Source organism: Eumetopias jubatus, unplaced genomic scaffold (genome assembly GCF_037043125.1).
Source record: "Eumetopias jubatus isolate StellerSeaLion01/CBP00866 unplaced genomic scaffold, mEumJub1_p1.0 scaffold_5, whole genome shotgun sequence".
NCBI classification, from domain to species: Eukaryota; Metazoa; Chordata; class Mammalia; order Carnivora; family Otariidae; genus Eumetopias; species Eumetopias jubatus.
Window position 1 is genome coordinate 3,206,039 of NW_028274811.1, and position 25,152 is coordinate 3,231,190.

The following is a 25,152-nucleotide window of genomic DNA, read 5'->3' on the forward strand; positions in this document are numbered from 1 at the left end:
TGAAAACCACAGGGAGATTGAATTTCACAACCACCGGAATTACTACAATAAAAAAGTCAGATAACATCAAGTGTTGGTAAGAATTTGGGGAAATTGGAATGCTAGTATGCTGCTGCTAGGAACATAAAAATGTGCAGCCACTTTGGGAAATAGCTTGGTGGTTCCCCAAAAAGTTAAACATAGACCCAAGAATTCTAGTTCTGGGTGTATGTCCAGGAGAATTGAAAACATATGCCCACATGAAAACTAGCACCACTATTCACAATAGCCAAAAGGTAGAAATAACCCAATCATCCATTAACTGATGGATGGATAAAATGCAGAATATCCATACAATGGAATTTTACAGAAAAATATTCGCACATGCTGATACCTGCTATAACATAGATGAACCTTGAAAACATCATGCTAAGTGAAAGAAGCCAGACACAAAAGGCCACATACTATATGATTCCCTTCCAATGGAATGTCCAGAACAGGGAACTCTACAGAAACAGAAAGTAAATTAGGCGTGGCTTAGGGCTGGGGAGACTGAGGGGGTCAGAGGGTGATAACCACAGGGTGCAGGGATTTTTATTGAAGGGATGAAAATGTCCTCAAATTCATTGTGGTGATGCCTGCGCAACTCACTAAATATACTAAAACCACTGATTTGGGGGCACCTGGGTGGCTCAGTCGGTTAAGTGTCTGCCTTCGGGGCTCAGGTCATGATCTCTGTGTCCCGGGATCGAGTCCTGCATCGGGCTCCCTGCTCCATGGGGAGTCTGTTTGTCCCTTTGCCTCTCCCCCTGCTTGTGCTCTCTTGCTCACTCTCTCTCAAACAAGTAAAATCTTAAAAAAAATAAAAGAAAACCACTGATGTGTACACTTTAAATGGGCAACCTGTATGGTTTGTGAATTTTATCACAATTAAAAAAAAAAAATCACCCTCCCCAACTTTTCAAAAGATGGGACCTTAGTGCAGCTGGGTCCAACTTTCTCACTTTATAGACAAGGGGCTGAAGCCTAGAGAGTTTAAATGAATTGCCCAAAGTCACTTGTTCTTTAGAGCCCTGGTCTACTGCCCACTGGGCATAGCCATGTGGTCTCACCCGGTCTATACTGGCTCAAGTGAGCTCCAAGAGCCGTTGGAACAAAATCAGCAGTCACACAAGCCACTTCACACTTGGCACACAGGTCTGAGCCTGGTTTAAAAAAAAAAAATGCATGGTGGGTGGGGCACCTGGGTGGCTCAGTTGGTTAAGTGTCTGCTTTTGGCTCAGGTCATGATCCCAGGGTCCTGGGATCGAGCCCCATGTCGGGCTCCCTGCTTGTGGGGAACCTGCTTCACCTTCCCCTTGCTTGTGCTTGCTCTCTCTCTCCTTCTCTCTGTCAGTAAATAAACAAAAAATCTTAAAAAAAAAATGCATGGTGCAGTTTAGTGAAGACGTATCACAGGGCAGAGTGTAGGCTTGCAGACAAGCGGACCTGGATGGAAATCTAGCTTTGTGTGAGTAGCACCGCGCTATTTACCCTGCGAACCTCCATAAAGTGTGAATAATAAAGGTATTCTTTGTGAGGAATGGATGAAAGACTCCTTGTAATGTGCCAGGCACAGAAATGTTTCCTTCCTTCCTCCTGCCATATAAGAACGGAGAGGCCTTCACAACGGAGACCTTGGTAAGGTGGATGAAGCATATTTACCTTGAATCAGGTTTTCTGGGGATGGAATTCTCTGCTGGATGGAGTTCATCCTGCCTCACACATGTGTCTTCTGGTGGTACCTCTCCCCTTTGTGACCCTGACACATTATCATTGATCGGACAAGGCTGAAAAAGTTCACAGGAGCACCACTCAGAACCAGGACCAGAAAAGCACCGTTCCGGGGCGCCTGGGTGGCTCAGTTGGTTGGGCGACTGCCTTTGGCTCAGGTCATGATCCTGGAGTCCCAGGATCAAGTCCCGCATCGGGCTCCCTGCTCGGCGGGGAGTCTGCTTCTCCCTCTGACCGTCTCCCCTCTCCTGCTTTCTCTCTCTCTCAAATAAATAAATAAAATCTTTAAAAAAAAAAGATTAAAAAAAAAAAAAAAGAAAAGAAAAGCACCGTTCCAGGGCGCCGGGGGGCTCAGTCGGTGAGGGGTCTGCCTTGGGCTCAGGTCATGATCCCAGGGTCCTGGGATAGAGTCCCACATGGGGCTCCCTGCTCAGCAGGGAGCCTGTTTCTGCCCCTTCCCCTTGCTCATGCTCGCTCTCAGTCTCTCTCCCCCTCTGTGTGTGTCTTAAATGGATAGATAAAATTGTTAAAAAAAAAAAAAAAGAAATTCCAAAGTGAGAACATTTATAAAAGATCATTATCCTGTTACCTTGTGCTACAAATTGTTTACTTTCAAATTATTTTTTCATTACTTATAGAACGCATTTTCATTGTCCAATTGACAAACGTTGCTACTTGTGAAAACTAGTTGGGGTCCAAGGTTAGGATGGCTTGCATCCTGATTTTTCTTATTGAAATGCAAAATAGAAAAGACTGATTTGTTTTTTATTGAATGACTTTGCACTCGGTTACAGGGTTAAAAGTTCAATTTTTAAGTTGGCTTAACCAACCTGTGCTCCCAACGGCCACCTGCATACTTCTAAAGTTCCACTTAATGGCCTATTCCACCACCATAAAAATCTCAGGCCTACCACAGCATGATCAAAGGCAATTAATCTGTAGCAACGATATAATTCATATCCATCCAGTGTTCCAGGACACGGTGGAAGAAATTAGCCGGAGAAACGAAATCCACCTGAATCTGGGCCTGCTCACCTCCCTAGCGTCACCGTCTACTAATGCTCTAGGGGTAGAGGGGGCGCCTACTGGGAGCTGTCCCCCACCGCACCCCGCAGTCTCGGGCCCAGTGCCGGCGCCCACAGTGTTCCCGGGGAGGAGGGCTCACGCTCTCCACCCCTTCGCCCCCACCGGCGTCTCGGCCAGGCCTTGGATTGTGCGTAATGCCAGGCAGCCGTAGGAACTAGGAGGAAAACAAAGGAAGTAGGGGATGTCGGTTGAGGTCGGCGGAGACCGCAGTTTCAGATAGGGTGGCAAAAGTGAACCTCGCCGGGGGGGTAACATCAGAGCAGGTGGCTGCGGGAAGAGAGGCGCCCGTGAGTGGGGCCACAGAGAGAGCCGAGTGGGAGAAATCTTGCTAGAACGGAAGAAGCCCTTAGCAGCGCCGGGCTCCACCTTAACCTTGGCACCTGTGGCCCACCTCGCCCAGGACCACGTGAGGATCTCATTCTAAGGTGGTTTGGGATCCCCATTCTTCCGCCCCGCCGCAGACCGCGCCCCGCCGCAGACCCCGCCCCTCAGGTAGGAGGATCCCGCCCCTTAGACGTGGTTACGCCCCCACAGCCACAGCCTCCTCCTCCGCTCCCAGTACGCGCGAGGCGGGGCTCTCAGACCTGCCCAAGCCTCCGTCCTCGTCCCTTCCCGCCCTCGCCGGGCCCCGCCTCCCGCCGGGCCCCGCCCCTCGCCTCCGAGGCCCCTGGGCGAGTCCCGCCCCCCCCAGCCGAGACAAAGAGCTGAGCGTCAGCGATTGGTTTGAGTCAGAGACTTCGTCCCCTAATTGGCTGTGCTGAACGGCCGGCTTCTCGCAGTATGGGATGACCCGGAAGTGATTCCCGAGGCACGGGCCGCGTGGATTCGCCTGGCGCGGGGTACCCGTTTGCCACGGCCGCTGCAATGACCAAAATAAAGACAGATCCGGACGGGCCGGAGGCTCAGGCGGAGGCGTGCCTCGGGGAGCGCACTTACCACGAGCTGCTGGTGAATCTGAACCCCATCGCGCAGCCCCTGGCTTCTCGCCGTCTCACGCGGAAGCTCTACAAGTGCATCAAGAAAGGTAGGCGCCTGGGCGGCTCGGTTGGTTGAGCCACTGCCTTCGGCTCAGGGCATGATCCTGGAGTCCTGGACCGAGTCCCGCATCGGGCTCCCTGCTCGGCGGGGAGTCTGCTTCGCCCTCTGACCCTCTTCCCTCTCATGTGCTCTCTTTCTCTCAAATAAATAAAATATTTTTAAAAAATATATTAAAAAAAAAAGGTGCTTGCGGCCGCCGCGGTGGCCGGTGGTGGCGCGAGGGGCGGGCCGCCGCCCCCCGACTGCCTCTTCTGTCGTTGCAGCCGTGAAGCAGAAGCAGATTCGGCGCGGGGTGAAGGAGGTTCAGAAGTTTATCAACAAAGGCGAGAAAGGGTAAGGCTCCCCTCCCGCCGGGTTTTGCGTTTCTGGACGGTGGCGCGGGTATCCCCACTGCGAGGGAGGTGCTCGAAAGTCGGTAAAAGTGATCCGCCCCCTATACACGAGGTGATGGAGCCGGCGGTGAGTTCCCTCGGGTACACGTCACTCACAAGAGCTCAGAGGAACACCACCGGGAGAGTGAGTTCCGGGGCTCACGCAGGGTCGAGCCCAGCTTCATTCCCTCGTAGGAAGTCCTGAGATACCTGCGAAGGAATGCACAGGGTGCATGAGAATGCCTTCATGACATCTTTCTCCCCCTCAGGCCAGACCCTAAAGCCTCTCCGTGCTCCGTCTCTGATGTATCCCAGTACATTGTGGATGCTCAAGAGAGAAATGTGCTGGGGGGATGCGATGCTCAGTGGGAAGTCTGACCTAGGGCGCCGGGGTGCTGCCAGAAGATACTGGGTCCCAGGCAGGAGAGAGGATAGTGGTCGACAGAAGCATTGCCTTCTCCTCGGGCTTCCTAAGCCATGGTGAATTTTTTGTACTCAGAGCTTTGCAGGCCACCGAGGGTTAAAGCCAGGGAGTGACATGATTGTGTTTACCCTTGCCAAGATTTTTCTGGCAGCTCTGGAAAGGATCAGGGGCACAAGAGTAGATGAACTTGGGCTAGGAGGCTGCTCCAGTGTAGGAGAGGTGAGGGCAATGTTGATTAGGTTATTGGTGGCTGAAACAGAATGAAAGTGGATGAATCTGAGAGAACTTCGGGACGTGGAGTGAGGAGGTCTTGATTCCAGCTGAGCAGAGGGCCCACTCACTGAGATAGTGAACAGTGGAGGGGCCCAAGTTTGTGTGGGAAGATCACGAGTTTGGTGCCTTTTAGACACGTGACACCCCCCTCCCCCCAGCAGAACTGTCAAATAGGCAGATGGTCACACAGACTGGGGGCTTGGAAGGGAGCGGCCAGGCAGGAGAGAACAGATTTGGGAGTTGTCAGCACATACATGGCACCTGATGCCGTGGCCATAGCCCAGGTCAGCCAGGGAGAAGGTACTGAGAGGGCAGCCAAGGATTAGGCTGTGAGGAACCAGCACTGAAAGGCCACTCGAAGGAAGAGATGCCGACAGAGGAGAGCCTGGAAGACAAAAGAAAAACTAGGAGAGTGGGCCCAGTACGTGGCACCGAGAGCTCTTTCCTGGTGTTTGCCTCTCACCGCCCCCTGACGACACTCTTCCTTGGTGTCTTCAGGACTCCCAAGGCCCTTGCCCCAGAGCCCTGACAACTTGCCAGCCAGGAGTCCTACCTGAGGGCTCTCGGGCAAGCTTTCATTAGTTCCCTGTGACTCTGGGGACTGAGCTCAGGCTTCCCAGCCTGGCACTCAAGGCCTCGGGGTATGGCCGCTGCCCATCTCTCTAGCCTCCTTGTCTGCCCCCATCCCTACCCTGGATTTCAAAGCCATCCCAGGCCCCCATCCGCCAGCTCCTGGGTTATGTGCAGCCATTTGGATTCTCTCAGCCTCAAATGCTTTCCTCTCCTCCAGCTCCTCCAAGGGCTGCCTGACACCTTCATTCAGCTTTCTGATCTAGTGTCGCCTCCTGATTCCTTTTTTGACACTCGAAGGAGAGCTCAGCTCTCCTCACTCCTTGGTGTCACTCCCATACCGCACCTGTCCCATTGGAATCCCACTTGTCGCCCTGTGTGGCATTGACTTATTTGCCAAGAACTAGGGCTCACCTCCCCAGAGGAAGTGATCACCAAACACAAATCTGCATGCACTTTCAGAAGGTGGGAGATTCGCATCTGGGGTCCTTGAGGGCCGGGGCCATTTTCTCTGTCCAGAGGTAGGGTAGCACTATCGGCTAAAATAAGGAATGGGCAAGTTAGAAATGACGGTGTTTGTCTCACCGCAGGATCATGGTTTTGGCAGGAGACACGTTGCCCATTGAGGTCTACTGCCATCTCCCAGTTATGTGTGAGGACCGGAACTTGCCCTACGTCTATATCCCCTCTAAGACGGTAAGGCACACACGATCCCCCCTGGATCTTGGTCAGCATTAGAGGAGGGGGTCTGGCAGCAGGTCTGTGGGAGCAGGCCATAGTGGGGAAAAATGCAGGCTTTGGAGTTGAGACTGATGTGGATGCATCCTTGGCTCAGTCCCCTCCTCCAAGGTCAGACTGATCCTTGAAAATCTCCCTGGTCGCTCATAAAGCACCACACAGGTAGCTATGTGTGGGAATTCCCGCCCTTGTGGACCTCAGGAATGACCAAGGAGGTGTGCGTGGACGCGCTCCGTCAGTGAAGATGCCGAGCCCGTGTTAGTCATGTTAGGTGGTTGCGGTGCTTGGGGAAAAAGGGGTGTTCAAGGGACCATTAGCTGGCCTGGTCCTCACCACAGGGACCAGGAGAACACAGGCCCTGCCTCAGGCGGCAGCCTCTGAGACCAGAAGCCCAGCATAGGCCCAGCGTGGTGGGCCCGAGGCTTGAAAGTTGGCAGAGTTGAAATGCCAGTGTGATGTGTCTGAGGGCTGGATGGGGCCCATGGGTCAGGGGTCCGTGACTCCCCAGCATACAGGTGGTGCAGCCTTCCCCCCACATAGGCCTTCCTTCCCTCGTCTGCAGGATCTGGGTGCAGCCGCGGGCTCCAAGCGCCCCACCTGCGTGATCATGGTCAAGCCGCATGAGGAGTACCAGGAGGCTTACGACGAGTGCCTGGAGGAGGTGCAGGCCCTGCCCCCCCCCATGTGAAGGACTCAGGCACCTGCTCTGGAAGCTGCGGGGCTGGCGGTGGGCCAGCTGGCTGGCCTCCTGCTGCCCGTGCTCACACGTCTCCCTGGGCCCCGTGGCCTGCCTTCTTCCCAGGCTGCTCCATCAGCTCTTTCCGGAAGGCAGAGCCAGCAACAAGCGTCTTCTGTTGCGTGCGTGTGCAGACAGTCCAAGAACGGTGCGTGGGGGAAGTAAATGCTAAGACTAAAGTGTGCTCAGCCTGTGGGTGTGTTTTTCGGCAGCAGCTGCTGGTGGGGCCAAGGAGGTGGTGGGCAGGAGAGAGTGGACGCAGCCTTTCTCACCAGAGAACCCGACGGACTCAGAGGGTGTTGCTTCTGCTGGGCCGCTGGGGCTGGTGCCAGACCCCAGGTGAGAACAGACTCTTTGCTGCCCACCCCCGGCTTCCGCCTCCCACTGGTGGGAGCCGCACCATAAGGCTGCCACAGCAGACCCCATGCACAAAAAGCCTGCGGCCCCCTGTGTTGAAGACACCCCCGTTCCTCTTTCCTCCTTCCCCTGCCCCTACAAGCCCGAAATGCCACTGGGAAACTTCTGGAAGCAATTTAGCCACGCATACAGCACATCTGAAGTAGGCATATGAAGCTAGAGACAAACCCCAGGCCAGCTCTCCTGCTTGGCGTAATGACCCCGGTGACCCAGTCCCTTCAGGCGTCTCAGACTTCGAGTGTCTTCCTCTCTGAAGCCCAGCACGGGGCTCAGTGGGACACACAGCAACCAGGCTCCAGGCACCCTGCTGTCAACCGCAAAGAGCTTGGGATGGATGGTTGGATCCAGTTTTGATTCCAAACTGTCTCCTTTACAAGCTGTGAGCCCTGTAGGGCAAGTCCGTTCATCTTCCTAAATCCCCTCACTCTGCTTCCTATTCCTAGTAAGGAGGGCATCAGATTTGACACGTTTGTGTAAAAGCCTTGGTCCCATGGTCTGGGGTGACATCCCCGGGCCTTTTCACCCAGGCAGAGATGCACGCTGGGTTCTCTCTGGGTGCGGTGAGCCTGCAGTAATTCCTTGTCGGTGAAGCTAAAGGCGGGTGAGGTAAGGAGAAGGCCTGTGAATATATTTGCTCAGTTATAAAACCAGGGCATTCAGTTCAAACCGGACTATTTACAAGGGGGACTGGATACATACAATGGGAGGGGCGGGCGTGGCACTGGGGGCAGGGCTGAAAAGGTCTGTGTTGATGGCCAAGTGCTTTGCTTCTCTGTGGGCTGCTACGGAAGTCACTGGCCCAGAGAAACAGGGCAACTGCAGGAGTGCCGAGGCCAGTGTCTTCCTGTCCTTCCGGCCAAGGAGCCGGCTGCCCAGCACAGACGAGTTCATCTCCCTTCTTGGCCTCTGCCCACAGTGGCGCTCAGCCAGTCGCTTGGAAATGAACCACAGTCCACTGAAGCCAGCCACCCCCACCGGGACAGAGCAAGGCTCGTGGGTGGAAAGCCCTTCTGACAAAGTTCCTTCGAGGCAGGTTTCAGAATATGATGCGTTTCCCATCGGCTGGGTTCTGCTCCATGGGGCAGTAGGGACACTTCAACCTGCACAGGGAGAACAGAGAATGTCTCGGGGGCTGGCCGGAGGTGGGGAACCGAGCCAAGATGGAGCAAAGCCCAGGGCACTTACTTTCCTCCATTGATGAGCTTGTTGAGGGCATCTCGGGAGATCACGTGGCCACAGATGAGCTTGATGGGAGGGTTGGAATCTGACGTCTGCTGCCGGAGGATGGGGCAGGCGAACACCGAGTGGTACCAGCACTTCATGCCCAGTTCGATCTCAATCTGGGGAGGCCAGTGGAGGGCTGAGTTCCACTTCCAGCTGCGGCCGCCCTTCCCAGGGCCTTCTGCCCACACACACCCCCACCCCGCCCTGCCAGGCCTCACCGGTAGCTCGTCCTTGTGACTCCAGACCCCTGTGCACTGCCTCTGCTCAATCACAGCCTTAATGTTCATCAGCACAGGCAGCGCCACACAGCCAGAAGCAAAGCTGCGGAACAAAGAGCAGGGGCTGCAGCGGCCCAGACCAAGACCCCGGCGGACAGACAGAGGCACCAGCACACTGGTCATCGGCCTGTGTCTTGGGGCAGGGTGCTCAAGTGGCACATGGTCAGACTGATCCTTGAAAATCTCCCTGGTCGCTCATAAAGCACCACACAGGTAGCTATGTGTGTCCAACCCTAGCGTCATTCTAATGCATCCCAGAGTTTGGGGACCTATGGGAAAGACGAAAGAAAGATCTAGGGGGCAGATACCTGCTCACCCAAACCACTGGAATGCCGCTAGTGTGATGGAGCCAGCGATCAGTTTCAAAAGGGCCCCAGCCTGCCTGTCTCCCCCACTCTGCTGTCGTAATGCCCCTCTGCGACGGGTTATCGTCAATGCGGACACTCAGACACGGGGGCAGATCTGAATCTCGCAGTGACTCAGGCAGGGGCGGGGAGTCAACTGGCTGGCGCCTCAGGGGCTAAGTACCTATGATGCTCAGGGAAATTGTGCACCTGAGAACCATCGTGAGGTGTCCCTGACGTTCCTGCTGGGAAACACTGTCCTTTAACTGGAAACCTTCCCCCTGGGGTGGGGCGGGAGATGCACTGTGGTGCAGCGTGGGATTCCGGGACCAGGTCCACATGCCCTTTATTCCCTGCAAGACCCTGGGCAAGTCCGCGCATGCCTGGGGCCTGTGTGTTTTGTCATCTGTAAAATGAGGAAAACTACCTGTAATTCCTAGGGCCTTGTGGAGTCATGAGAACGTTACTGTGCAGGAGCCTTCCAGGGGAAAGGTCTCCATATGTGTTACTCAGGCACTTTCAAATCTCCCCGAAGGGAAGTGGTCTGAGGGAAGGCCAGGCTGCAGAGGGTCTTGTGATAACTCAGGGGGGAGGTGCAGGCGAGACAGAGACCTCATTCAAAAGACCTTACAGAAGGGGAACCTTGGGCGCCTGGGTGGCTCAGTTGTTAAGCATCTGCCTTGGGCTCAGGGATCGAGCCCCGCATCGGGCTCCCTGCTCAGCAGCAAGTCTGCTTCTCCCTCTCCCACTCCCCCTGCTTGTGTTCCTGCTCTCGTTCTCTCTCTTTTTCAAATAAATAAATAAAATCTTTAAGGAAAACAAAAAGAAGGGGAACCTTGACCCTGCCACTGACCTTGCAGGTGAGACAGAGACCTCATTCAAAAGACCTTACGGAAGGGGAACCTTGGGCGCCTGGGTGGCTCAGTCGGTTAAGCGTCTGCCTTCAGCTCGGGTCATGATCCCAGGGTCCTGGGATCGAGCCCCTCATCAGGCTCCCTGCTCGGCGGGAAGCCTGCTTCTCCCTCTCCCACTCCCCCTGTTTGTGTTCCTGCTGTCGCTCGCTCTGTGTCAAATAAATAAATAAAATCTTTAAAAAAAAGAAGGGGAACCTTGACCCTGCCACTGACCTTGCAGTGACAGCAGGCCACTACTCTTCCTAACCTCAGTTTCTCCAACTGTAAAATCAGGTAATTCCTCCCCAGAAGCATGACTAAGAGAGCCAGTTTAGGTCTGAAAGAACCAAGGACCACCCCTGGCGCATGGAATGGCCTCCACCAATCGTTTCCCCTGAGACCCTCCCAACTGTGCTACCCCCACAGGGCTGCCCCGTACCTGACGCTGAGAGGCGACTCCACCGAGAGCCCCAGCAGGGAACAAGCATCCCGGGTAAAGGTCTCGCAGATCTCTGCCCAGTGGCTGTTGTCTAGGAGGTGGCAGTAGGGGGACTTCTCCAAGCCCAGTCGCAGGTACACCAGGCTGCCCATCATCACCTGGATCTCTGCAAGGCAACCAGTTCACAGGCACAGGTCAGGGCGAGCAGGGGGATCAGGGGGCGCGGGCTGGGGCTCGAAGATCCCAGGCCCCTGACCAGGAGGAACGGGCCCTGAGATGCCCTCAGGCAAAACTGATTTTCACTAAAATCCAGTGTGGAGGCGGAGTCTCGGGGCTGCTTCTGCGGGACAAGGACAAGCATCAGGCACAAGGCAATCCCGTAGGGAGCTGAGTTTGAGTTCTCTTCCCATCCTTCCAAGTGCACCAAGGAGCGAGTCTCAGGTTGGCGCTCACGCTTTTCTCCTCCAACACTAGCTACTCTCCCTTTTAAAAACTTTCAGGTGGTATCTAGATTTACTAACTGACAGTGCTTGGTCTTTATGATTTCACAAAATGTGAGGTAACAAATGGGTAGGAGTGGAGCTATAGAACCAGTTACTACCAGTAGAAGTGGTTACTAATGGTGAGCATCTGGAAGGGGAGACTCCACAGACTGAGGTCTGGAAATCCTGGTGTGACAGAAGAAAGCTGTGGAGAGGTGCCGAGTGAGTCTTAAGGAAATGAGTGGGCTGCTTCTAGATGGGTGAGGCCCGGGCTGAGGCGCAGGAGTGCACACGGCCCTGTGTGCTGAGTGTGGGTGTGCCCCACAGCAGGTGTGCAGAGCGGCCTGAGAAGCTGGAAGGCAGAGGCGGATGCAGGGGAAGAGCCTGGGGTTTGGCGTTCACCTGGGAGACGGTGAGGGAGGGGTCAGAGTTCTCAGGTTGGGGAAAGGCATCCTGGTTACACACAGCCCCTCAGGTAGGGCAGGGACTCGGAGCCCAACCCCCTGAGCCCTGCTGACACCTGCTGGAGCCCGGCAGCCCCCACCCCAGCACCCTGAGCACTCACCTCGCTGGTGCAGCCGTGCAAACGGCTGAAAGTGCCGGGCATAACTGAGGGCCTCCAGCTGCTTCTCAGGGCCGCCTGCCAGGAGGCGGATGAAGTGTAGGCGGTGCAGCTTGAACTCCAGGGAGCTGTTGAGCTCGAGCAGGCGCTGCCTGTGGGAGACGGCCCATCTGGGGAGAAAGGGAGCTGCTGGGGCAGGAGAAGGGGCCCTGGTGGAGCCGGGACTGAGAGGTGGGCTCCCAAAAGTGAGGCCCATGAGACAGGGCTGGAGGTGTGTCAAGTACACCAGGTGACAGGAAGACCACAGATGGGCCCCGTCCCCTCACTGGCCCATCCAAGGGCCAACTTACTCCAACGCTGGCCCTAGGTCTTGTTCGTGCAGAGCTTCCAGGATTCGATTCAACTCGAGGAAAGGCTGCTTAAAGTCCAAGTCCACGTTCAGTGTTGACTCCTGTGGGTACAGCGCAATCCCACCACTGAAGGACTGTTTCCAGAACATTCCAGTTCTGTGAGGCCAAGTGTTGCAGGCTGGCCTCCCGGAGTGCAGACTACAAAACCCAAGCCAGCCCCATGGTCTTAGAGACCTGTGTTGAGTAGCATGGTGAGAAAATTATTCCTCTTCAGTCCTCTTAATCACATTGAGAAAGTACCCTTACTTTTATTGCCAGCGTGTTTTTAACACCTAACAAGTGCTACTTTGTCATGTTACTAATCTCCCTTTTTAAGAAAGCGGTATCAGGCCTCAGCTCAGAACCTTGGCAGGCAACCAACTCTAGCTAGAGGTTCATGGCTTCACTTGCCATCATATGTATTTTTAGAGCTATCTTCTATTTATGGCAGGGGCAATGATTTCCCTTCTAAAATAAGTTTATATAAAGAATAGGAAACCAAATATAAAGACAGCCATCGAGTAGAAGCAGAAGAGACAGGTTCCAGCACCTTCCTGGTGAGGCCATTACCTGGCACAGCTCCTCGGCAACACTGAGCATGCCCTGCTGGTACAGGTGCTCCACAATGGCCATCTGCAGGACCTGCTGTTGCTTCTCCCGTGAGTCCCACACCGCATCAGAGACGACGCCACAAATCTCAGAGTCAAAGTTCTGACGAGGACAAGAGACAGGGCCCTGTGACTCAGCATTCGCCTTTCCTGCTGAGCCTCGCCCCCCAGGCGCTAGCTCCGGGGTATCCCCACCCCCAGCCCGAGGCTGCCTGCACGCTCACCCTGTCGATGGCTTTGCCCACTCGGGAGACGCTGCTGTGAATGTCCTTGTGGTCCGAAGCCAGTTTCTGCACGGTGTCTTTGATCTTCCGGCAGCACTGGGACATCACCAGGGAGAGGGTGGCTGACAGAGGCGTCCCCTGGAGGGCTGCAGGGAAACACTGGCAATGAATCAGGACACAGAGAGCACATCTGGCCCCTGCTACCTCTTCTCCACACCAGCTCGGAGGCCCAGGAGGGAGCCCTGAACTCCAGGGTGAAAGACCCCGGCTTCTGTTCCAGGTCCTGCCACTTTTTAACTGCGTGCCTTGGAACTGGTCAAGCAGAGCAAGTGGCTTCATTTTTCGGTTCATTTCCTCACCTGTAAAATGGGGTGACAGTACCGGCCCTGTCCTTTGCTGTGAATTGTAGCTGATTCAGCACTTCCTATGGGAAAGTACTTTATTTCAGCTCATTTAATCCTTCCCACCATGTCCTGCAGTGGACACTGTTAGTATCGGGTCCTGTAGCTGGGGGAGCTGAGGCAGTAGCTTGTTGGGTGACAGCAATGACAGAGCTAAAGCACATGCTCCTCACCATCACACCAGATGGCTCCTTACTGTCTTGAGTGAGACACCGTGTTTGAGAAGGCTTTGGGCCATAAGGCGCTGTCCCCAGGTTAACGCCTCTTACCAACCCAGAGGATACTGCCAGGGAAGTTCAGGGATGTTTCTGGCTCAGGACTCCAAGCCTGTGCGGTTTCCACCCTCATGGCTGGGCCAGAATCAGACGTACCACCAAGAGCACATGGGACTTGGAAGAGAGGAGGTCAGACAGAGCATCTGCCCCTTTCTCCAGCCCAGCATCTAGGTGCCTTCTTTAGATGGCAACACCTTGGTTCAGGGAAAGAAACATGATCCAGGAGAGCCAGGGAGCGTCTCGGCTCCAAGACCAGAAGCCCTGGAAGAGAGATGGATTCTAGGGGCGCCTGGGTGGCTCAGTCGTTGGGCGTCTGCCTTTGATCGTGATCCCTGGGTTCTGGGATCGAGCCCTGTATCGGGCTCCCTACTCAGCCGGAAGCCTGCTTCTCCCTCTCCCACTCCCCCTGCATGTGTTCCCTCTCTCACTGTCTCTCTGTCAAATAAATAAATAAAATCTTTAAAAAAAAAAAAGAGAGAGATGCATTCTACCAAGTCGCTGAACACACAGAATGGGAACTGGAGCTGCTGGAGCACCGTGACCTCCTGCGGGGGGCGGGGGGGGCACTGCTCTGAGAATGAAGACAGTGTAGACTGAAGGGATCCCATGAGCACCTGGATCCAGCCGGGCCTGGACATTTCAGTTACCTGAGTCCATGAATCCAGTGTTCCCCACCCCCGCCTGTTCATTTAACCTGGTCTGAGCTGGGTTGCGGACACCAGTAACTGAATGCCTCCGACAAATACTGACCAGAGGCCCCCCACCTACACAGGGAGACGGGGCAGCACCGCATTCCACTCTGACACTGCCACCCACCCAAACCCCAGCTTGCCACTCATCTCTCACATTCTGCACCATCCAGGTCACAGAGGACCACACTCTGCACAGTCCCTGGCCACATTCCCTTTAGGACAAAGCAACAGCTCTCAGGAAACCAAAGCTCCCCATCCCTTCTTTAAAGTAAGCTCTAGGCCCAACATGGGGCTTGAACTCAAAACCCCAAGATCAAAAGTCACATGCTCCACCAGCTGAGCCAGCCAGGCACCCTGAAACCAACACCTTTTAACCTGAAATCCCCAAATCTTCTCTGCCCAAAGATGCCCCTGAAACCATTAGCACTGACAAACCCCCATCTGAGAAAACATGGTCTCCCTGTAAACACCCTGCAGCAGGCCACCACCATTTGTTAACCAATGGCACAGCATAAGAGCGTTTCAGACCCGCAAGAGGAAACCATTCTACCACACGGTTAACGGGCCATCGGAAGCAAGGACGCAGGCCTGAGCATTTACTACAGCATGGCACAACCACAGGATGCAATGGTAAGCAACCAGGTGCAAGAATGAGGCAGAAATCTACGTAGTGAGACAGAACATTCTCGGAGACAAACTGGAGGGGGGAAAAGGTGCAGAAAAGCACACGCTTGAGGCTACCCTTTGTGTTTAAAAAAAGGGTGGGGACAGACACACATGCCACCTGTGTGTGCACACAGATGCTGTCCGGGAGGCATGCCTGGGAAGTTGGGGGCAGGGGTGACTCAGGGGGTGGGGTGGCGCACAGGGACTGGCAAGCAGGGCTGAAGGGGAGACTCACTTTCCCTGTAAGCTCTTTTGACTTTGAAGTCTTTCCTATGTGCATGCTTTCTTTAAAAAAATACATTAAAAGGAAAAACTCTACTCTGCAGATTTGTTTTTCACGGAAGTACGAAGTGTAGCAATTCCGAAAATACTTCTCTATGTACCGCAGAAATCAAGCAGATGGGAGATGTATTGCCGGTGTTGGGAGGCTATGCACTGGTGCAGAAAAGAGATACAGCTATGGATGGGGGAGGTCTAGGAAGAACCCTGTGATACAGGACTGAAACTGGGGGTAATCAGTGTAAACTCATGGCCTGCAACACGCAGAGAGATAGATCTGTCTGCTAAAAACCCAGAAATAACGACACCTCAGGTACAACCCAGACCTTGGTTTCCAAATACCATTTTCCACCCAAAGAACATCTCCTTGAAAAAATTACTTACTCCAGGGATTATCTTAATGTGCCAGAAAGCTAGGAAGTGCTAAATAGTAATAAAAAGGCTGGGCCAGGGCGCCTGGGTGGCTCAGTTGGTTAAGGTCATGATCCTGGAGTCCCGGGATCGAGTCCCGCATCGGGCTCCCCGCTCAGCGGGGAGTCTGCTTCTCCCTCTGCCTGCCGCTCCCCCTGTTTGTGCTCTCTCTCTGACAAATAAATAAAATATTTTTAAAAAAAGAGAGAAAAGACAACCCATATGATAGAATATCCAGTGCGGTTCTAATATTAAAGAGTACATAAGAACTCGTACAACTCAACAATAAAAAGAGAACCCAATTAAAAAATGGGAAGCAATTTAAGTAGACAGTTCTTTGATGAAGATAAACAAATGGTCAACAAGCTCACTCATGAAAAGATGCTCAGCAGCATAAGTCACTAGGGAAGTGCAGAGCAAAACCACAGTAAGAAAGCCCTTCATACCCACGAGGATGGCCATCATCAAAAAGATAAAAATAAGCCTTGGTGAGGATACAGAGAAATTGGAACCCTCATGCATTGCTGGTGAGAACGAGTAAATTATTGCAACTACATTTGGAAAACAGTTTGCCCATCCCTCAAAAAGTTAACAGAGTTACCATATGACCCAGGACAGAAAAGAATCAAGTACTGATTCATGCTACAACAGGTATAAACCTTGAAAACATGCTCAGTGAAAGAATCCAGACACAAAAGGTTGCACATCGTAAGACTGCATTTATATGAAGTATCCAGAACAGGTAATCCACAGAGAAAGTAGGTAAGTGGTTGCAGGGTCTGAAAGAGGGGGAGAAACCGCGTGACTGTTAGTGGGTAGCGTTTGTTTTCGGGGTGATGCAAATGTTCTGAAATTAGACAGTAGTAATAATGGTACAACTCTGTAAATATACTAAAAATAAACTCAAAAATTGTACACTTTAAGAAGGTGAATTTTAATGTGAATTATGCTCAATTTAAAAAAAAAAGGACATGGGCGCCTGGGTGGCTCAGTTGGTTAAGCGACTGCCTTCGGCTCCTGGAGTCCCAGGATCAAGTCCCGCATCGGGCTCCCTGCTCAGTGGGGAGTCTGCTTCTCCCTCTGACCTTCTTCCCTCTCGTGCTTTCTATCTCTCATTCTCTCTCTCTCTCAAATAAATAAATAAAATCTTAAAAAAAAAATAAAAATAAATAAAAAAAAAAAGGACAGGGTGCCTGGGTGGCTCAGCTGGTTAAGCGACTGCCTTCGGCTCAGGTCATGATCCTGGAGTCCCGGGATCAAGTCCCGCATCGGGCTCCCTGCTCGGCGGGGGGTCTGCTTCTCCCTCTGCCCCTCTTCCTTCTCATGCTCTCTGTCTCTCATTATCTCCCTCTCAAATAAATAATCTTTAAAAAAAAAAAAAGGACATAGGAATCAGGGGTGACCTCTGGTCAATCTAAGACAATTTAAGCATCAAAATAAATAACAACAGTAACGGATTTTAACCCAATGAATAAAATAAGAATCTATGAGGTGTGAGCTGGTAACAAATAAGGGAAAAAGGAAAGCTGAATGCCAACAACTACAGTTGACCCTTGAACAACATAGGGGTTTAGGGCACCACCCCGTGCAGTTAAAAATCTGTGTATAACTTTTGACTCCCCAAAAACACAACTACTAATAGCCTATTGGTGACAGGAAGCCTTACCAATAACACAGTCAAATGACACATATTTGGTATGTCACCTGTGTTATATACTGTATTCTTACAATAAAGCTAAAAAAGAAAAAAAGAAAATGTCATTGAGAAAGTCATAAAAAAAGAAAATACATTTACAGTACTGTACTGTATTTGCTGAAAAACAAATCTGCGTGTAAGTGGACCCGCACAGTTCAAACCTGTGTTGTTCAAGGGCCAACTGTACATAAGGAATGAGAGAGCAGGAAAAGTCACCCGTGTTGCTTTATAATAACTGATTTAGGCAAGAATCACCCCTGGGCCAGTGGGCTCAGATACGATAAAGTACAGGCCATTTGTAGAGGCTCAAAGCATCTCCCCTAAAATTTCTTACTAATTAACTGTAAAGAAATATTAACTTTACACGGAGGGAACCTGGCCGACACCGTCTTAACCAAGTGATCACAGTTCACATTGCCAATCAGGGAATGAGCTGACACCCTGTACCTCCTGATGTGACTGACGCCCTGAGAACCAGATCACTTCCAAAGTACTGTGCTGCCCAAGATGCAACATCTGGGCGAGGAGGAGGAGACAGCAGGCAAGCCTAAACCAAGAGATATTCTGCAAAATCATTAGCCTTACTGCTTCGAAATCGTGAATGTCATGAAAGACAAGCAAGTGGGAGGAATGTCCGCAGTTAAAAAAAACAAAGATGAGGGGCGCCTGGGTGACTCAGTCATTAAGCATCTGCCTTCTGCTCAGGTCATGATCCAGGGGTCCTGGGATCGAGCCCCGCATCAGGCTCCCTACTGTACAAGGGTCAAGCCTGCTTCTCCCTCTCCCACTCCCCCTGCTTGTGTTCCTTCTCTTGCTGTCTCTCTCTGTCAAAGAAATAAAATCTTAAAACAACAACAACAACAACAACAACAACAAAAAACCCAAAGATGCGACATGAGAAACCACACACGGTGCCTGATCTTGGATTGAATCCTAGAATGGAGACTAAAATTAAAATATTTTATGAAAATTATTGGACAGTGACAAAACTGAAGTATGAGCTATATTCATTAGGTCATAATACTGTATTAATGTTTAGTTTCTTGATTTAATAATTACACTGTATTTACATAAAAGAACGCCCTTGACCTTAGGAAATACGTACTGAAAGTTTAGGGGGAAAGTGGTAGGATAGCCGCAACTGACTTTCAAATGGTTAAAAGGTAAGAGTAGGCAAAAGAAGTGATAAAGCCAGCATGGCACCGTATAAGCAGTTGGTGTTTTCTGTAAATCTGAAATGATCTCAAAATGTCTTAAAAATTCAAAGTAGAAAAACAAATGGAAAAGAGAATATAAAATGAAAATCTAAGTGAAAATAATCTCAGGTAAACTAATAATTTCTGTTGGGCTTTCTGAAATAGCTCGGAATGACTTCCATGACCCCACCCGAAGGAGGCCTAGGCATCCACGGACTGATGTCCAAACCATCATCCTTCTAGAAGTCCGTCACCAAGTGGCCTTGGGGAGCTCCCAGGCCCCCGGGGAGGCAGACGTGGGGCTCGGGGCGGGGGACACACGCACCTGCACTGGCCAGCTCAGCCCTCAGCTGGCCCACGTAGTGCAGCAGCTCCTCCAGGCTCTGCTCGCAGTGCTGCCCGTAGGTCAGGAACTTCTGCAGGACCCTGTCCACCTCCCTCTCCACGCTCGCACACTGCTCCATGGTGGCCTCTGCCTGTGGGCGGGAGGGGTCGGCTGCGGCAGGCCCCACCTGGGCTAGGGGGCTCGCCGCGGAGGGCCCCCAGGCCCCCCTCACCACGCCCACATCATTTATCCTCGTGCAGAAATTCCTGGCTTAACATACGTGTCCACAGCGCCTGTCACCCTGAGCCAGGGTGCCCCGGAGGGACCAGGCGGGCGTGAGGACATGTGTTTTGAATCATGGTGACCAAATTACCGTTTCCAACTCTTTTCATTCTATAATCCCTGTTCATTTCTTTTGAATCAGGGGAGAGAATAGGCCTCACAGAGTCCTCAGCAGGCAATGCTACCTACTAGAAATACATACAAATATCGCCTATTTTCATATTGCATGTATGTTTATATACTCATCATAAGCACCTTCTTCTTCAATTAATGGGCTTGGTTTTCCACAGACTACAGTGATAGAAGCCAGGAAGGCAGCCCTTGAATGGCCGATAATTGAAAAGCCAGCCTAAGGAACAACTGCCAAGCACGTGTGCCTGATGGGCTTTGCCCACCACTCCAGCCTCAGTCTCCCCTGCTGCTCACCCTGTGTCCAGCCAGCCAGAACCGCTGCTCCCTCCCAACTCCGGGACCGGGTTCATGCTGCTTCCTCTCCCTGTTAGGTTGTTAGCCCTTCCCTCACCAACTGCTTGAGAAGCCAGCTCATCCTTTCCACGTCGGCTCAGAGACCACCTCCTCCAGCAGCCATCCCCTCCTCCCTGCTGCCACCTGGCTCCCTCAGCTCCCACGTGGCACCCTTCTGTTTCAGTTTTGATCACCAGGTAAGGACCTATTTGAGGGCCTGCCTCCCCCATCAGACTAGAACATCTCCTGTTCATGTAACACACCCATCCCTCCTCATTATACCACTAAAAGAAAGCTGACTTTTCTGGTCCCACCAGCGAGGTGCCCTTCCTAAGTCCCTTTCACTCTGGGCCACTGCCCCCCTCTATTCCAGAGCAGCCTTTGACACTGACCATGTGAACAGCCCTCAAAATGCTGGCGACAGACTTTCCTCCCTATCCTTTCATCTAAAGAATTTGAAATGAAGGGCCCTCTCAAATGTTCAAATCTGGCCAGCTGTCCATTCTCTCAAAGAAGGGTCATCACAAGAATCCTATGGCCAAGGTGACCACCGGGATGCTCCAGGTTTCACCAGACTCCCCATTCCCCCCGGCACCGCCAGTTCTGGCCCAGCCTGTAGTCACTGTCTCCTTACAGTGGATGAGTGGTGGGGAAATGGCAACCAGGGCCTGAGATGTGTTTTTGCCCTCTCTCCTTACGGTTGATGCCTTCACACTAGAATTTGTAATCATAATCATGATGTCCGGAAGACATGCCTTCCTCTTCGTGCCCCCTGAGCAAACACCCTATAACTGAATATGATCCATCATGGGCAAAATATACCAGGGACTCCTGTCTGAAACAATATCATAATCATAATTATTACTGCTATTATTAAACATTTCATTGGGGCTTATTATGTGACAAGCACCATTCTAACAATGTTGCATGCATCAACTAATTTATTTAATTCTTACCAAAACACTATAAGGTAGGTACAGTTATTAGACCCACTTTACAGATAAGAGAATGAGACACAGAAAGATTAAATAAGTTGCCCAAGGTCACACGGCTGAGAAAGGGAGGACCTGAGAAGTGAAGCCAGGGCTTCCAGCTCCAGAGCCCTTCTCGGAAGCACTTCACATCACATTACTCTCTGGACCAGCTTAACAGCCCGCTATCTCACTAGGAAGGGAAAGTGGCCAAGATGTGTGATTGGAATAAGTGTATAGCAATGATTAATGATGACAAGAAACAGGAAATTAACCACAGAGGCTGTGAGACGGTCACCTAGGAAAGATGGCAGCACAAGAGAAATGTTTGCCAAGAGTCTGGGAACCAGAATCACAATTTACCAAATATAAATACAGCTCAAGAAAGGTCAGGACTGGGGCACCTGGGTGGCTCACTCAGTTAAGCGTCTGCCTTCGGCTCAGGTCATGGTCCCAGGGTCCTGGGATCAAGTCCTTCATCGGGCTCCCTGCTCAGTAGGGAGCCTGCTTCTCCCTCTGCCTGTCGCTCCCCCTGCTTGTGCTCTCTGTCTCTGTGAAATAAATAAATAAAATAAAAAAAAAAAAAGGTCAGGACCTCACCAAGGTCAAACAGACTAGCCCTGGCGGACACCAACTGATAAAAGGATTATCTCAGGGAAGCCCAAGTCAGCATCCTGAAATTGTATTAAAGAGCTGAGGAAGGGGGCGCCTGGGTGGCTCAGTGGGTTAAGCATCTGCCTTCGGCTCAGGGCATGATCTCAGGGTCCTGGGATCCAGCCGCGTTGGGTTCCCTGCTCAGCGGGGAGCCTGCTTCTCCCTCTCCCTCTGCTTCTCTCCCACTCATGCTTGCTTGCTTGCTCTCTCTCAAATAAATACAATCTTTAAAAAAAAAAAAAACTGAGGAAGAAGATGCATACAAGGATTTTCATCCCAGCACTCTGTTGTGGCAGGAAGGGGCAGACGATCTAGGAGCCTTAGCACTGGGGAACTGGTAAGTCAGGGAAGTAAAACATGGGAAAGGCATCTATGGAAACCTGCATAGCACTTAGAAACCATGTTCTAGATCTACTGACAGGAGCATCAGTAACATCCCCAAACATGGTACTGAGGGGGAAATAAAGCAAAATGAACTCTAGGCAGAATACCATTTATGGTAAATTAAAAATGTATACATGCAGGAGCACCTGGCTGGCTCAGTCAGTACGGCGTGCGACTCTTGTTCTCAAGGTTGTGAGTTCAAACCCCATGTTGGGTATGGACCCCTACTTAAAAAAGAAAAAAAAAGAAAATAGGTGTGTCTGGGGGGCTTAGTTGGTTGAGCGTCGGACTCTTGATTTTGGCTCAGGTCATGATCTCAGGGTCACTCTCAGAGCGGAGTCTGCTTGAGATTCTCTCTCCCTCTCCCTCTGCTGCTCCCTACCTCGTGAGGAGGTCTCTCTCTCTCAATAAAAAGTAAATTTGAAAAAATATTAAGAATAAAGTGTGTCTTTTTAAATTTTTTTTTAAAGATTTTATTTATTTGTGAGACAGAGCACGAGGCAGAGAGCAAGCAAGCAAGCACAGGACGGGGGTGGGTATCAGAGGGAGAGGGAGAAGCGGGCTCTCCACTGAGGAGGGAGCCTGACATGGGGCTCGATCCCAGGACCCTCTCATGACCTGAGTTGAAGGCAGATGCTTAACCGACTGAGACACCCAGGTGCCTCTAGTGTGTGTCTTTTTTTTTTTTTTTTTAAGATTTTATCTATTCACTTGAGAGAGAGGGAGAGCATGATGGGGGGAAGATCAGAGGGAGAAGCAGACTCCCCGCTGAGCAGAGAGCCCGCCGTGGGACTTGATCCCAGGACCCCAGGACCACGACCCAAGCAGAAGGCAGCTTCCTAACCAACAGAGCCACCCAGGAGCCCTAGAGTGTCTTTAAAGAAAAAAATCTATGCATACAACCAAAGACACATGCAAACACATCAGAATGGTTTCCTACGGTGGGTGCGGGAGGAGGAGTGGGGATAAAAGAGAATACATCAATAAATACAAAAGAGATGAAGGCCCTGCCTGAACCAATTAAATGTATAATGAACTGAGAAGTCTGATTAACTCAATTAAAAAATCTAAAATAAAATAAAGAAGCTGGGGAAAGTAAGAAAAAGAAGCTGGGGAAACAGAACGGCTTGCCTGTATCCCACCCAGAAAGCCCAGGAGGCTAACTCAGTCTGTCCCTGGTGAACCACTCTGCCTGAACCCACTCAGTCATCTGTCATCTGGCACTGGGGTGGATGAGTGCGTGCATTTGTCTTTCACAACTTCATGATGAATCCAGTGGAATTTCAGGTCCATTTCAAGCCCTCCTCCCCAAGGTCTCACCTGCACAGAAATGATCCACCAGGTGATCCCTCCGAAACAACACATCAATTCCTGTCACCCCTTGACTCAACACTGCATGGCCTGACACACAAGCCCTGTGTAATTAAACATTCGCTTCCTTTGCACAAGCTGTTCCTGTGTCCAGAGTGCCCTCTGCACTTCTCTGCACAGAGACCCCAAGCTGCAGTTTAATCACCAGCTCCCCGCAAAGCCCTCAGGGAAATCCCCCAGTCTCCTCTGCTTCAGACACTTCTATGGAGCACACCCATACCACACAACTCTGAGTCCTCAGCCCTGTGGCACCGTAACTGCCTGTCCACAGGTCTCCCCCCACCAGACAGTGAGCTGCTCAGGCCTGGAGACCTTTCTCCCCAGTGACTGTTCAGTGAATGCTTGCTGATTAAATGGTGCAACCACATCCTAACTCTAGGGCTAGGGGGCCTGGGCTCAAACCTGCAGGGGGGTTGACAGGAAGAGATACGACCGAAGTATTAAAATCCCCACTCAGGCACGCATGGGTTTTGTCCCCAGACTTCAGCATCGTGAAACAGAAGGGCCCCTTCTGGGGCGAAAGGGAAGAAGTTTGTGCAAATCATGGAAAGGTCCTCTTTGCCTGACACAGAACTGGACAGCCTCCACTGACCCAACTCTTAAACTTTCGCACCCCTCAACTCTATCCATTCTCCACCCTACCCACCACTCCTCTCCTTAAAACCCAATAGATTCCTACTGTATTCAGAATAACCTCCCTTCCTTTATTTATTTATCTTTAGTAATCTCTACACCCAATGGGGGTGGGGCTGGAATTCACCACCCAGAGATCAAGAGTCACATGCTCCTCTGACTGAGCCCGCCTGCCGCCCCCCACCCTCCTTTTTATGGCCTAGGAATCTCTATATGAGTTGACTCCCAACCACCCCTGCAGCCTTATCTACCACTCTCCCCCTCACTGGCCATACTCCAACCACACTAGCCTCCTTCCTGTCCTTGACAAGTTTATTTCTGTCTCAGGGCCTTTGCACTAGCTGTTCCCTCTGCCTGATACAACTCTTCCCCAAAATGTTCCCATGACTGGCTCCTTATCAGGGTCCTGTGTCCACGTCACCTCTTCAGAGATGCTCTCCTACCCATATCTAATGTCGACCCCTCTGCTCCACCCCTACGCCAGACATTCCATCTTATCACTCTGTTCCTTTTCTTCTCTGCACATCTCTATTTAGTTTCAAATCTTTTTTTTTTTTTTTTTTTGGTCATTAACCGAAACTGGAAGGAGGGCAAAGCTCACCATCTCCCCTAGGCTGCAGCTCCTACTAGAAGCTTCACCTGCATTAACGTGCAAAATGACTGGCGAACTCCCACTCATCCTTCCAAAGACCCTCCCTGCTCGAAAGCTCCGTCTGGCCCCCTCGTCCACACCGGGTTACCTGCGATCCGACCGGGTCGCACCGGGACCGGACGTCTCAGTTCGCGCGACTCCCCCGGCAGAGGCGGCTCCCCGAGGGTCCTACGAGTCCGTGTGACTCCAGCTCCCGGCCCGACGACTGAGCAGAAAGCCAGCCCAGGGGCAGGCTGGGGCCGCGGCGTGTCGGGGCTTCGGAGAAGGCCCGGGGCCTGGGAGCCCGGCCGAGCTGCCGTCCCCCGCGCCCCCGTCGGCCGGCCCGGCGCACCTCGCCCTCCGCCCGCACCTCCTGGCCCGGAAGCCAGCCGGCTCTCACCTCGTCCCCGCAGCCGGGGCCCTGGCTTCCGGCGCCTCTGTCATCGGAACCGGAAACCGCGGCGGTTGCGGGCCCGCCCACTCGCGGCTTCGCGGAGGGGTGGCCGTCCCGCGGGCCCGCGGCTTTCGGCCCGAGCGCCGCGCTTCCCCCTCCCGTGCTTGGAGTGGAGTCGCCTGCAGAAGCCGGGTTGCCGCTGGAAGCCGGGCCTCCAGCCGCTCGGCTGTCGCCCCCGGGGCTTCCCCGGGTGCCCACAGCCGGAGGCGGAGCCGCGACCCTCCCTCTCGGCGGGAAGGAATCGGACCGACCCATTTGTGGGCCGGCGGGGGTGCGCGGGCCTGGGGGGCCGGGCTTCACCTTCCTTCCCGGGGTCCCAGCGCCCCAACTCGGCTCTCGGAAACCCGAACCCCGAAACGACTCTGCCTTCCCGGCGCCCTGCCTTTCCCCCTCCTTCAAAATGAAGACAAACCCGAACAGCACAGTACATGCCAGGGGTGCAAGAGTTAAGCTTTCCTGCTATGGCTCCTTGGTGCTCTTTTTAAAAAGTATCAAGTGATCTTTAAAAGAAAAGTCCT

General features: G+C 52.4%; 2 protein-coding genes across 7 annotated transcripts; one reads left to right on the plus strand and one right to left on the minus strand.

Annotated features, from left to right (window-relative positions):
- The first annotated feature begins 3,608 nt into the window (after positions 1 to 3,608).
- On the plus strand, positions 3,609 to 7,167 carry NHP2 (NHP2 ribonucleoprotein). Its single transcript, XM_028092595.2, has 4 exons — positions 3,609 to 3,862; positions 4,140 to 4,209; positions 6,105 to 6,210; positions 6,815 to 7,167. The coding sequence occupies exons 1-4, from the start codon at positions 3,703 to 3,705 to the stop codon at positions 6,938 to 6,940; spliced, it is 462 nt and encodes a 153-aa protein (XP_027948396.2). The 5' UTR covers positions 3,609 to 3,702; the 3' UTR covers positions 6,941 to 7,167.
- An 845-nt stretch (positions 7,168 to 8,012) lies between these two features.
- On the minus strand, positions 8,013 to 24,377 carry RMND5B (required for meiotic nuclear division 5 homolog B). Of its 6 annotated transcripts, none has more exons than XM_088023218.1 (11): positions 24,290 to 24,376; positions 20,925 to 21,058; positions 18,790 to 18,940; positions 12,849 to 12,994; positions 12,587 to 12,727; positions 11,978 to 12,078; positions 11,631 to 11,797; positions 10,584 to 10,749; positions 8,848 to 8,950; positions 8,591 to 8,745; positions 8,013 to 8,505 (listed from the first exon to the last, which is right to left on the minus strand). In XM_088023218.1, exons 3-11 carry the CDS (start codon positions 18,926 to 18,928, stop codon positions 8,442 to 8,444), a joined length of 1,182 nt encoding a protein of 393 aa, XP_087879344.1. In that variant the 5' UTR covers positions 18,929 to 18,940; positions 20,925 to 21,058; positions 24,290 to 24,376; the 3' UTR covers positions 8,013 to 8,441. The 6 variants fall into 6 exon arrangements, with proteins under 6 accessions (XP_087879344.1, XP_087879342.1, XP_087879343.1 ...); XM_088023216.1 differs by having other exon boundaries at positions 20,912 to 21,058; XM_088023217.1 differs by having other exon boundaries at positions 20,871 to 21,058.
- Positions 24,378 to 25,152: the final 775 nt, after the last annotated feature.

Bases quoted from the DNA above. Each gene is read 5' to 3' on its own strand.
- NHP2 (XM_028092595.2), top strand. From the start codon at position 3,703: ATGACCAAAATAAAGACAGATCCGGACGGGCCGGAGGCTCAGGCGGAG. The intron at 3,863-4,139 runs GTAGGCGCCTGG...CTGTCGTTGCAG, and splicing joins CTACAAGTGCATCAAGAAAG to CCGTGAAGCAGAAGCAGATT. The intron at 4,210-6,104 runs GTAAGGCTCCCC...GTCTCACCGCAG, and splicing joins ATCAACAAAGGCGAGAAAGG to GATCATGGTTTTGGCAGGAG.
- RMND5B (XM_028092591.2), bottom strand. From the start codon at position 18,928: ATGGAGCAGTGTGCGAGCGTGGAGAGGGAGGTGGACAGGGTCCTGCAG. The intron at 12,728-12,848 runs GTGAGCGTGCAG...TGTCCTCGTCAG, and splicing joins TGGGCAAAGCCATCGACAGG to AACTTTGACTCTGAGATTTG. The intron at 12,079-12,586 runs GTAATGGCCTCA...CTGTACCCACAG, and splicing joins TTGCCGAGGAGCTGTGCCAG to GAGTCAACACTGAACGTGGA.